We start from the raw sequence: 13,989 nt of genomic DNA, 5'->3' as shown, positions 1-13,989 counted from the left end.
CATGCCCGCAAACGTATAACACCTAGTAGGTCAGGTGCAGGCATGTGACTGTAAGCTCTGCTGCTTCTAAGGCCTAAATGCTAATACAGCTTGTGCACTCTCTGCAGGCGCTTATGACAGATGAAACAATCTCCAACGTGCCAATACTCATCCTGGGGAATAAAATTGACAGACCTGAGGCCATCAGTGAGGAGAAACTTCGTGAAATCTTTGGACTTTATGGACAAACCACAGGAAAAGTAAGTTTGGGTATAGGGAAGCGGGAAGCCTTTTATGTCGTACATGATAATGTGATAACAAGGCCTTATCTTGTGATAAATTATACAGTTGTGTTAAACTCAAGGAAGCAGAAATAAGAAGTAATTATGGTTAGAAATGCTGCAGGTTCCCATTTGCAGGCACGTGTGCTCTGTATCCGTCATGCAGACGTTAATGAGAAAAAGTCAATGCCTTTTTTATAAATTATGTCTGACGGTATTAACCAAGATACTAAGTGTCAAAAGGGCAGGAGACCATATACAGGATTAGTGCTTTGCATTTTCAAAATATAAATTGTACATGTTTATTTTTTCATTTATAAACATAATCCATCTAAAATGTACATGAAGGGGACTTCCGGGCGGCGGCCGCCATGATAGGTCGCAGTTTTGTGTGCTGCTCCAGCCTTGATAGATTTGGCTTGACACTGTAACAAGGCCCCATCTGTAACAAGGCCCCATCTGGCAGGAAATTAAAACTGCTGTAATCAAGCTAATCATCCTTTACCTGATTATCTTAAAATCATTGAGATTGCTGCCAGAACCAGAGCACCGGAGCTTACATTGAGGTTGCGGCCTCCAACTAAACCCCCCAGGTAGAGTATCCTCAGGGCTCTGCCGTTGCACAACGCCGTGGTTGCGTTGCAATACAACCAATATTTTTCTATCTTCTGAGACAAGGGGCATACGTTTCCTAGGCTACCACATGTTGCTTCAATATGGAGCTGGATACTACACTAATTCGGAGGGAATTGGAAGCCATGTTGGATGCTGATTTCTCTAAACTTTACACGATGTTTGAGGAAGAATATACTTCTTCTTTAAAAGGTGTCTGCGCTATTGCAAAAGGTGAGCTGTAGCCTTTAACAGATCTACCTACCGAACCTCTCACACGCCTACTGAAAATCAATTTGCAAAACCTTATTATACCCCACAGGAAAACAAAATTCACCCAAACACAAACATAGCGGTGCCGGGGGTGGCGAATGGCGACAAGCTAACAGAGCAGGTAGATAACATAGAGTGGGAAGCAGTACCAGTGGTTTGAGCTGAATGTGGCTTGGTGAGCTCTATCAGCGAAGTAATGCTGCGGAGGCCTCCGCAGCTTGATGTTGGTAGATCAGATTCATGGAGACCGGCGATGTCCACAGCAGTTGATGTGCCTACCCTTAGTACTTGCGAGAAGGGGTCTGTTGATGCGCACTTCCCGACCCACCATACCCGCATTAAAGTGAAGGTAAAGTCAAACGCTGTATTATAAAGAATTGCATATATCCAGCAAAATAAATATAACTTTCATTCATCAATATTTTCTAATCTTTATATTACCTACAATATTTTATATTCTTATGTATTCGGCTATCCGAAAATCAACCCGTGAATTTTTTTATTTTTTTTTTAGACAACGATCACGTTGTTCAGCCATCCAATGGTTTCATTGGCCGTTAGGCGGCCGTCAAATTTCGTCATCACCAGTTGGATGTAGATGCGCATGCGTAAGATCTTCTACTTAGCATTTTCCAAGCGTGCGCATCCACGTTTTGCGCATGCGCAGTTTAAATTTTATTTAGTGGGCATATTTGGAATAGCATAGGAACTCAGACGGCAAGCTATTAGAAACATTTGTATCGCTCTTTTCTTTTATATTGGTAAGTAAAAAAACGATCGCATTATCTGCAGCATAATAAGTATTGACGCATGCTAGTAGAGAGCAGCAGCCGCGATTAACGCATGCGCAAATATGACAGTCTGAAAATGAGGCGCATGCGCGGTTATTCAATGCTCGATGTGCACGAGCAGAGTAGAGACGTATAGAGCGGGTGGGACCGCTCTATACGTCACAGTATTCCAAACCAGGAAATGGAGAATGGGAGGAGAAACGGAAGGGAACCGTAAGAAAAATGTATAGAGAAAATAACATAAATCAATAATGTTTTTTGGAAAAAAATACTAGCGACTATTTAAGTTGGTAAAAGGATTATAATTATGATTGATGGGTCCAATAACTTTACCTTCACTTTAAGGACCGACTAAGATTTGCTGGCCTGCATTGGAAGGGCTGGATTCACTCATGGAAGCGCTGTATCCTGAGAAGTCTGACAACGCAGATTTCAGATTCTTCAGAGGCCGTCATATAGTGGAGCTCTTCATTTACTGGATAACCACCCCATCAGTTAAATTTGAACTCACTCGCCACCCTTACAATATCTGGACATCTGCCTGCACTTGTGAGAACCGGCATAGGCTAAGTTGCTGGTATAATATATGAAACTTCTATTGGCTACGGGACTGATAGCTAGCAGCAGCCTCTGAGTTGGACAGCTCTTCTGTTTAAATAGACGTTTTTCAATAGATATTGCAGTAGGACTCTACAACCCTATGCTACCCACAGAAGATCCGTAAAGCCGATTGTCACTGTAGTACAGTGGCACACTTTTTTACATTTAAAAAATCCTGCGGTACACACCATCCCAAAATTTTACAAAATTACACATTGTAGCCTAATACAGCATATACTGTAAAGTGTATATATGTGCGTGTGTGTATATGTATCTGTGTGTGTGTGTGTGTGTGTGTGTGTGTATATATATATATATATATATATATATATATATATGTATATATATGTGTATATATATATATATATGTGTATATATATATATATATGTGTATATATATATATATATATATATATATATATATATATACATACACACACACAACTGTGCTGCCATGCCTCCTACAAACTATACATGACATATTGACATTCATTCACAAACAATCATAATGATTGTCTGTGAATTAATGTCAATAAGTCATGGTTGTAAATGATGTCTGATGAGCCTGTCAGATACCTCCCAATATTTTAAAGAGGAACACCCCCGCTGGCTGGAACTGTTCTGGAGGAGCAAAGCTGCACCAGCATGCATGGGGGATTGAAGTGTCGCGGCTGTAGAGCCGGCACTAGACACGTGTTGTGGTGGGTGTGAACACGAGTCGGAAGTGTGCTGCTGCTGCGCAGTTACCCTCTGTCATCATCTCACTCAAAATAAAAAAAACGGCCCAGAATAAAAAACAAGCAAAATTTAAAAAATGTCACACTGTTGTCAGTCTGCCGCGGCACACCTGAGGATTTCTCACGGCACACTAGTGTGCCGCGGCACACTGGTTGAAAAACACTGCTGTAGTTGGTTTCATTATACTGTGTATTTTTGCCATCATGCTCTATTCATATCTTAATCCTAAGCATTTTCTTAAGAGTTAAGTTATTTTATTGGTACCTTCTTCTGTTATCTTCCATTCTGATATATGTAATTGAAGATGGTAATTTCTGTGGGCTGTTTAGACCCTCTGGTACTTCATTATATAAGAGCTGGTATTGGCTAAATGGATCTGTTATTACTATAAGAGATGAGACACACTCTGCTAATTACACCACATAATTGACCTAGCTTGGTACCTCTACTAGTGAGGCTTGATAATTACCGACCTGTCCTACAGGTAACAAGCTTCAGATTTATTAATGATGACTTTGTCTGATGCCCAAATCTGAGGTATGCACATAGTGAACGTGCAATGGTCCATAATTGTCCCCTAAAGTCTCATCTCCTAGGAATGTGTGGACTTGCATCTAAATACTCTTCCTATAATTGTCAATATCAGACACTAGCAGGGGCCGGATAGGTTCAGACTAATAACATGAAGCCCTCTAAAGAGCTACAGAAGGGTTAAAAGTTATAGATTTTTTTTCTATATGATACGTTGGCAATATTACTAATTCTTCCTAATTATAACAATATATATTTCACGCTGTTCCAGGTTTTGTGCAGTCAATTGTTTATATGCAGACATGTCTTAATCTAATTCTTATTCACTCTATAAGTACAAGAGTAAAAGAAATATATATTTGAATTAGGGCTGGGCGATATGGGCAAAAAAAAAATATTGCGATTTAATAGAAATTTTCTTAGAAATTACTAGAACACCTTCATTTTGCATTCTAAAGTTTATTTAACACTACAGAATCTTAATGTACATGTATCTCAATGTCCAATGGAGCATAAAAATACAAAACAAAAAATAGTTAAAATAAAATTTGCTGCCTGTGATGCGATTAAATAGTAGCCACTAGCCAGTTATTAGGTCTTATGACACACAACATTGTCATGTTTTCTTGGACAGTCATTCTAACTGGACAGTGGTATGATTAACAAATGAAGCAGTGTAAGATATATATATATTTATTTTTATTTTATTTTTTTAAACATTTTAATTTGACTGAAAATGAGCCCTGCTCCTGTCCAGGAATCCAATACAGGCATACTAGCAGTAGGGGTGGGGGGCTGCTCCTTTCAGAAATGCTGTGCGTTGCTGATATCAAATACATTGTAGATGCAGTTAAGTTAACCCAGCAGCAGAGGGGACTGCAGTTTTAGCCTTTTTGGCAGCCGTGGGGTTAACTTCATGTGCTATGTATTTGAGCCGTTTCTCAGATTGCGTGGGAGGTTCCATAATGTTTACATACCTAAGTTTCCGACTGCAGACGTCCCTAGGGGAAATATAAGTAAGTGGCTTTCCCTCTATTCCTGCATGGGCTCTGCTTTTAGACTTCTAGATTGATCGGCTGGCCAGCTGCTACTCTGAGGTCAGAAAGTGAAAGTAAAAGAGCCATTTTACAAATGTGTGCTAAAAGCAACCACTAGATGGAGCTGGTTTGCAAGAAATCACATACAAATCAATGTATTACAGCCACCTCTTAGGATTTTTTTTTTAGCAAAATTAGAGAATTGTTAGAACCCGCAGTGAGTGATGCAGCAGGGGAGTTATGCGCTACAGCACACAACCGTCTCACTACTTTAGTTTGTGTGATCTACCGCTTTGTTGCTGGGCTGTTGTGGCTTCTAGATGTTTAGCTCCTACAGGTGACCAGGGCAGAAATCTCATGAACTGACTTGTGGCATCCAATGTCAATGCCACGTTTAGAGTCACTAAGCTCTCCACTGTTTATCTATGGAGATTTCATGTCTATGTGCTGGATTTTATGCACCTGTTAGCAGTGACGGTGGTTGAAACACCTGAACGCAATAATTAGTAGTGATGTCCTCATACACGTGGTCTAGCGTAACTTTATAATTAATGTTTAAACCTCCCAGCACTTTATTGCAGTCAGAAATTAGATGGTCATGTGTCCTTTGTCGTCAAATGGCAAGAGTTTAAAAGTCTTACTCTGGCTATATATTTTTTTTTTTCCAATATATCTTTTTATTGTTTTCAAACAAATTTAAGGAAAAGAAACAGAAATATGTCTTATACAGTATACAAATACGCCTGTAGGCAGATATGAACAGCAAATACATTTAAATCAGGAATAACACATAAAATCACAGTACTTGCTAACATTGCAAATTGTTACCATCTATAGCAATCTTCCAGACTGGATCAACAGAAAATGTTACAGAAACAATAAGATAGTAGACAGTGGACCATTTAATTTGAATCAAAGCATTTATGTTGGGTTCATGCGCCCTGCTCCCAAAGGAATATCACATCAGCAATAAAATTTAGCTTACCTATATACGTGTAATGTATTTTTTCAAGTACATGTTTCACTTCTTTAACCCACATTCCATATGTTGGAATTTCTGCTTTTTTCCAAAATCTTGGTATAAGGCGCCTAGCGCAATTAAGCATGACATGTAGCAATTTTTCCCGATACAGACAGGCTACAACTGGGAAGTTATTTAATAGGATCAGGCTAGGGGAAAGATCCAGGGACCCACCTATTATCTTAACTTGTGCGTTTACACTGTGCCAATATGGCTTAATATGAGGGCACTTACACCATATATGAAAGAGCGTACCGATTTCACCACAGTGTCTCCAACACAGGGGAGAGGAGTTGGGAAAAATACTGCGTATCCTGTGTGGGGTAAGGTACCACCTGGAAAGCAACTTAAAATTTGTTTCTACCAAAGTTAATGATAGGGACGACTTTTTGGTTTCATTAAAAATACGGCCCCATTGCTCATCTGTCAATGTTATATCCAGCTCCCTCTCCCACTTGGTGATATATGCAGGTCTCTTAATGGGAAAGGATCCGCTTAGTAGCTTATAAATTATAGAGATATGTGCTTTAGTCATGGAGGGGGTTGTACATAATGTTTCAAATGGGGTCAGTGCCCTGATTAAGTTTGCTCTGTGTGGACTAGAAAAAATGGCGTGTCTAGCCTGCAAGTATGGAAACCATAAGTGGAACGGGGAACCTATTAATTGGCCTACCTCAGCCTGCGGGCGCATCAGGCCATTATGTATCAGCATGTGTGTTGGTACGTTGGAGGGGGCTCCTGCAATACGCGGTGTCTGAATGGTATGGTTTTGTAGTAGTTGGGGGTTATTGAGCAGTGGAGTAAGAGGAGATATTGGCGTTGATAGCAATCTATCCTCTACTAGGGATTTGTCCCATGTACGCAACGTGGCGATTGTATAGTAATTACTCCCTATGTCGGGGGACCTCGATTTATGTGGGATCCAGCACTGTTCTCCCAAGTCCGACCCCCCCGCTAAAAAAGATTCTATCTGCACCCAGGGTTTGCTCGTCAGCGAGTGTTTCCAGGCAACTATTCGTGCCAGGTGAGTCTCCTTATAGTAGTTAACCAGATTAGGGGACCCGAGCCCCCCATCTACTCTGTTAAGAAACAGTGTGTTTCTGTTTAGTCTGGGTCTTTTATGTGACCAAATAAATCGGTCAAATTTTCTTTGTTGTTTCAGCAGGTAGTGTATGGGGAGATCTAGGGGAAGGACTTGAAATAAGTAAAGGAATTTGGGAAGGGATGTTCATTTTTAATGCATTAATGCGCCCCATCCATGAAAGATGGCCTTGTTTGTGCCAGGACTCTAATGACTTATCGGTTTCTATTTGAAGGGGGACATAATTAAGATTGAATAATTCTGTATGAGTAGGAGAGATATCAATTCCTAAGTATTTAATTTTCGAAGTTAACTGAAAAGAGGTGTGGGTTTTAATGTAGTATATGTCTTCTGCATTTAAGTGTACTGTGAGTATCATCGATTTTTCCATATTGATTGAAAAGTTGGAGACGCTTCTATACTCCTCCAGCTCTTCAAGGAGGGCTGCTAGGGACGTACAGGGGGAGCTCAGTGTGAATATGATATCGTCCGCATATAGCAGACACTTCTGATAGAGCTCTCCAAAAGTGACACCCTGTATAAGAGGGTTACTCCGTATCCTGGTGGCAAGCGCCTCCACCGCTAGGGCAAATAACAAGGGCGAAAGGGGGCATCCCTGCCGCGTGCCGTTATTTATCATTATCTTTTGCGAAAGGGTGTTGTTCGCGTTAACATATGCCGATGGGTTGCTATATAGGGCTTTAATACGTGAGATCATTACTTGGGAGAATCGAAACCTTGACAGAGCGGACCAGAGAAAATCCCAGTCCACCCTGTCAAAGGCCTTCTCGGCATCTGTGGAGAGTAGGACTAGGGGCGAGTTAGAGTTTGTAGCCGAGAATAGGGTATGTAAAACTCGGATGGTGTTCTCCTTAGCCTCCCTACCCGGGATAAAGCCTACCTGGTCGGCATGTACTAGGGACGGTAAATATTTACTGATTCTCACTGCCAATAGCTTAGCGTATAATTTGATATCTACATTTATTAGGGATATAGGGCGGTAATTAGTAACTTTATCTGGGGGTTTACCTGGTTTAGGGATTGCGGAGATGGTAGCTTCCAGGAGCGTGGGTGGAAGGTGCGTACATTGGTCAAAGGAATTATACATTTCTAGCAAATGAGGACCCAGAAGGGATTTGAAAAGGTGGTAGTATTTGGGAGTAAAGCCATCTGGGCCGGGGGCTTTGCCCTGTGGGAGATCTCTTATGGCTAACAGGACCTCCTGCATTGAAAATGGTGTGTCTAATGCTGCTCTGAGTCAGATAATGTTGGAAGCAGGGCCTTTTCCAAGTATGTATTTATACTATTGTGCTTATCCTCCAAGTGTGTGCTCGGGAGGTTGTATAGTGAAGTGTAGTATACTGCAAATTGATCAACAATTGCTGCGTTATCAGAGTGGGTGACATCCTTGGAGTCTGTAATTTTAGATATTTAGGTTTTATATCTCTTCTTCTTCAAGGATCTCGCCAATAAACGCCCCGCTTTATTGTTTTCAACAAAAAATTTTGATTTGGATGTAAGCGCATTCTTAATTAAATAATTATTTAAGTCTTCCCTAGCTTGTTGTGATTTTTGCAGCAATAGTGTTGATTTGGGGTTACTCTTTAGTGCATCTTCGCAGATCTTAAACTCAGTTGATAAAGAATCAAACATAGCTGAACGTTGCTTGCGTTGTCTGTGTGTGTGGCCCATAATCACCCCCCTTATATAACATTTATATGCTTCCCAGTTATTAATAGCTGAGGTAGCAGTGGAGTTATTAAATGAGAAGAATTCTGAAGTTTTTTCGGCCAGATCAGTGGTTATCAATGGGTCTAATAGAATTTGGTCATTTAGCTTCCAACGGTGTTGGTGTCGCGGTTTAGTGGACCACAAAAACGTGGAACAGACCATGCTATGGTCTGACCAGGAGGTGTGGTGGAGCCTCGAATCTAAGTGAAGTAAGCATCTGCTGTTCGCAAAAAATATAATCAAGACGGGTATAGGAGCGCTGGGGATTTGAGAAAAAAGTCAAGTCCCTGGTGTTTGGATGAGTGGTTCTCCAAGTGTCAAAGAGAGGGAGAGTGCTTATTGCTCTCCAGTTGGATCTGATCTGGGAGTTCCTAATATAAGACCTGCCCAGAGATGTGTCTAACATGGGATTAACAGGGAAATTTAGGTCTCCACTGAGGAGTATTGGGCCTTTTGAAATGTCAATAGTGTTGTTAATCACTGTGCGAAAAAAGGAGGGCTTAGGGCAGTTGGGAGCATATACGTTAACTAGAGTAATAGGCCTGCCAAAGTACAACCCCACTATAATTAAAAAGCGACCCTCCCTGTCTAAGTGTTTGTTTAATAATTCAAAGGAGGAACCTTTCCTAAATGATATACAGACTCCATTATGTCTTGTCGGGCCTGAACATAAAAAGTGCTGGTCATAATAGAGCCTTGAGAGGGTGGGTTCACTGGTTTTTTTAAAATGTCTCTCTTGTATCATTATAATATCGATGTTTTTTTTGTAAAAATCATGAAAGGCTATTGAGCGCTTCTGTGGGGAGAGAAACCCTTTAACATTTTGTGTGGAGAGTATGAGCTGACTAGTCTGGGGATGCTCTGACATAATATTATGACTTTTAATATGCTAACAGCAAGTAACCTTAGCGGTCTAATACAATGTGTTATATCCTGAAAACTGAAAAAAGAAAAGAACAACAACAATTCCACAAATAAATTTCAACAAACAAAAATGAAATACTTTTAAACAGTATTTTTGACCTAATAACAATAATTGTTAATTTCCTAACGTGTAGAAAAGAACAGAAGGAGAAGCAAGAGGGGGAAGATGGGGGGGGGGGGGGGGGAGGGGGAAGATGGGGGGGGGGGGGGGAGGGGGAAGAGGGGGGGGGGGGGGAAGATGGGGGGGGGGAGGGAGAATCTTTACAGGTAGGATGTGTAGAGGGAGAGGCTAAGGTAAAGTAAGAACTAGAGAGAGAAACAAAAGGAGGAAAAATGTGACCCGACGGGGCCCTCTCGGGTAACCAGGGGTGTTTATACCTAGACCCAAAGATACTTTAAACAGTATATGTCATTTTTAGAGAGTGTCTATCGTTCATGACTGAGAGTGGTCTGTAGCACTCAGAATCAGTGTGAGTGGGCAATAAATACCACCCGTTAGGATATGCATGGACCCATATACTCACAACCTCCGATGATCAGGTTCAGCTGGTTATAGTTTCTGCAAGAGTTCCTTTGCTAGTATTGTCAATACAGGGCTTTTTAATGCACTGTTTGCTGATGACTTCAGACCAAAGTCTTCTCTGGGGCTTTGGCGGGAATGTAGAAAGTTTGGATGATGGAGGCTGCGTTGTCTCAGGGGCCGGAATGTCTAGAAGTTGGCAAAAGTCAGCAATATCCCCTGTTGAAGAACATTCATAACGCCTTCCATTCTTTATGATTTGTATCGATACAGGAAAACCCCATCTATAAGGAATTTTGAGAGATTGTAGGTGGGTAGTGAAGTAAGCAAATTCCTTCCTGAGTAGTAGTGTTCTAGTAGAGAGATCTTGGTAAATTTGAATTTTCGCACCCATAAATGAGAAAGTGGGCTGAGTACGTGCCATCTGAAATATTTTTTCTCTGTCTCTATAACTTGAAAAGCACACAATAATATCCCTCGGAGGTTGATTGTCACTGGATTTGGGCCGTAGAGATCTGTGGGCCCTCTCAATTGGTATTAAATCAATTACTCTTTGATCTGAAATAGCCAGTGATTGGAATAAATTTTGTAAGTGTTCCATTATGTCTTCACTCTTTACTGACTCTGGGACTCCGCGTATGCGGAGATTATTTCTCTGTGTTCTGTTCTCAATATCGTCTATCTTGTTTTCTAAATCCGCTATCTGTGACTGCTGATCTTCCATGGTGTGTGACATGACCGATATTTCTTTGATAATCTCTTCTCTGTTTCCTTCTAAAGTTTCCACCCTATGGCCCAGCTCGTTAATATCTTTTTTCAGCTCAGCGCACTCAGTTTTGATGCAGGATTTAACCTGATTGATAAGAGCTTCCATTGCCTTTAATGTGACTGGGCCGTCTTCTGATTGCAGATGTGAGCTAGAGGGAGATACTGGGGTATGCATAGTGTCAGGATTATATGATATTTCATCGTCTTCACTATCTATCTGAGGTTGGTCTGCCTTCTTCTTTTTATTCTCTGTGCTTTTAAAAAAAGGCATTGACAGAGCCAGACCCCATGCTGGATTTTAAGTTCTTTTCAGTTTTATTGACTCTGCGTTGTGCCATATCAGCAAACATGCAGGGATTTCTGAGTTGGTATAGTTGCTTAACAAAGTAGATTGTCTTTGCAGCAGAATGCGTGAAAAATAATGGAGGATGTATAGTTAGTGACAATCTCAATGTGAGAGGGGCTGAACAGTGTTCTGCAGGGTGTCTCACATAAGTTTCCGTTGCCCCTTTATTTCAATGAGATACTTGCTAAAGAAAATGCATGGGGCCTTGTGCACTTAATCCCTGCTTATGGCATAGTGTGTCAGATGTGTGTTGTTGTGACTGTTAAAAGCATGCCCCAAACTTCATATTAATATAGCCTCTTACTTGAGTATCTTGTGCAATATTCATAGGGCCTCCGTTTTTAGGCAGATAGTTATCCTTTCCGGATATCAGTTGTGATGCGTCACTACGCCCCAAACTTTAGGTCCCGGCTTCAAACGCGGCCTACGCCGCGGTAATAATATCAGCCTCCTCCTTTTATATAAAGTCTCCGGGAATGTGATTAGAGGGCCTCCGGACCCTCCTCAGGTATTCAGAGGTCGGATTCAGGCATCTCTGACTGTCTTTTGTGGGGAAAGAGAGAGCCCCGTCGACGCCACTTCAGGAGCTCTAGTTAGGTGCGGCCATTCAGCACGCCCGCACGCTCCGCCTCCTTCGGGCTATATTTTTTATGTTTTGTTTAAAAAAAAAAAAATCGTGTGTGAACTGAGCATGTGCAATAGGTTAAAGAGATATGGAACATTTATATATATATATATATATATATCTCCTCCAAAAAGAGATAAGCACAGTCTTACATTACCACAACTGCCAGGGTGCACCTCATATAAGATATGTACGTTCCTTGTTTGCAAGAAGGCACTCACTGGTCTTTAGTGAAAAACAACTTTTAATTCATATTAAAAAGCAAGTACATCCATAATGTTTCAATGTCGTTATGACATCTTTGTCAAATGTTCTGCCAATATCAACAACATAGAACAATCATGTTCTCAAAGTATATATATCATTTATTTTCTTTTTTTTTCTTTCATGGTTCATATAGAGCATATCATTTAAACATGTTCCCAGTTTGCTTAATTCTCTTTGTATCTACTGCTCTACTGGGAGCTAGCTGGAACAATGAGGAGAGGTAAGTATGTGTAACCACCAATCAGCAGCTAGCACCCAGTAATGCGTTGCTGCCCCCTGAGCCTTCCTAGGTATGCTTTTTAACAAAGGATACCAAAAGAAGAAAGCACACTAGATAATAGAAATAAATTGTAAAGTTGTTTAAAATGACTGCTCTTTCTCAATCATAAAAGAAAAAATGTTGCGTTTCTTGTCCATGTAAGACTTATAATAGTTACCTATATACACATACCCCTTCCCTTGTCTGACGCCTAAAACAAATCTATTTGTAGCTCCTAAATCTCAGATACATTTGTAAAACCATTAGATTGTGGATTTAAATCCAGTAACTGGATGTCTTGGAATGTTTAGGTGAGAAGTGGTTCTGAAAAGATTGATTTATTTTCTTGTTCCCGCAGGGTAATGTTCCGCTGAAGGATCTGAACGCTCGTCCCATGGAGGTTTTCATGTGCAGTGTGCTCAAGAGACAAGGTTATGGCGAAGGCTTCCGCTGGCTCTCACAGTACATTGACTGATACATTTATTATATTTTTTTCTCTCCCATCTCTCCCTCCGGAACGGCAAAAACAAAAAAAACAAGGCAACTATACCGTGTTCAGTTCCTTTGGACTTGACTCTAACAGGACTTCTGTATCAGAGCGGGGGCCAGCTTACGAAGGCAGTGATCCCTGCAGAGCGACAGCCAGGAGTCTCGTGGGCACCTCTCTCTGCTCAAGAATTAATTGATTTCAAATGAAAGCAATTATATTTTTTAAAGAAAGTGTCAATGTAAACAATGTCCCATCTCTATTTCCATTTATTCTCACGTTTGTATTAGGCTTTTTTATTTTTGTTTCTTTTTTTTTTTTAACTATTTAATGGTATGTAGCTATCACAAATTCTGGAACCAAGTAACGTTTCATCGCATTAAGAGTCCACAATAAACATAGTCTTGGGCTGGCAAGCTTTCCAAGAATGATTTTGCTCTGGTCGTTTGCATGTTGTCTGAGCAGGGACAGCCCATTGTGCCGGATGAGTGTGAACACTTGGTGGTTCTCTTTTTGCCTTTTATGGAGTAGGGTGAAGTTTTCCAAAATCAGGAGTAAAGGTGCTTGTTCTGTCCGTATACACTAAATCGCTAAACTTATTTACAGATAAATATAATTACAAGTTATAGGTTTAATAAGGACTAACATCTCAATTTGTATTTTCCCCCAAATTGGTTTTAGTTGCATTTTATAACCACTGGATCACCCAACTCCGATTCTCAAGCTAACCTAATTCACAATGAAATAAAAACACTCAGTCACAAACTGATATTATTTATGTACGTGCCAGAACCAACCCTCGGCACCTAATAGTATGGTGGTATATGCTGTATTTTAGGTTGGTTTCGGTATCGTTCATAGAGGTGATGAGAATACATTATTTGGGGGGTTTCGCATTATTATTATTTCTGGGCTCGCATTATTAGGAAAATATACAAGATGTCCCTTCAATACATTTTACTTTTCAGTTACAGGTGGTGATTTGTGGCAGTTTCTGCAAGAAAAATAAGTTGTTTTTTTTTGTAATTTCTTTTGTAAGAAATTGCTAATGTTTGAGAATGAAATGATTGCAGGTCACTTCTGTAGACATGTATAAAAGATACTAAATAAATCTATTA

The 13,989-nt window shown here is 40.5% G+C and overlaps 1 protein-coding gene across 1 annotated transcript in view; it reads left to right on the top strand.

Moving 5' to 3' along the window:
• Window positions 1-13,989, top strand: part of SAR1A (secretion associated Ras related GTPase 1A) — an 85,280-nt gene that overhangs the window by 71,275 nt on the left and 16 nt on the right. The window contains exons 6-7 of the mRNA XM_053691933.1: window positions 108-239; window positions 12,743-13,989. The exon at window positions 12,743-13,989 is cut by the window's right edge and continues 16 nt beyond it. Coding sequence (XP_053547908.1) covers window positions 108-239; window positions 12,743-12,859 — 249 coding nt within the window. The 3' untranslated portion in view covers window positions 12,860-13,989. The remainder of the gene's footprint in view (window positions 1-107; window positions 240-12,742) is intronic.

This window comes from Bombina bombina, chromosome 9, assembly GCF_027579735.1.
Source record: "Bombina bombina isolate aBomBom1 chromosome 9, aBomBom1.pri, whole genome shotgun sequence".
In the NCBI taxonomy this organism is placed as follows: Eukaryota; Metazoa; Chordata; class Amphibia; order Anura; family Bombinatoridae; genus Bombina; species Bombina bombina.
The sequence above is the reverse complement of the archived record's forward strand: the minus strand, read 5'-3'. Positions and strand labels throughout refer to the sequence as shown.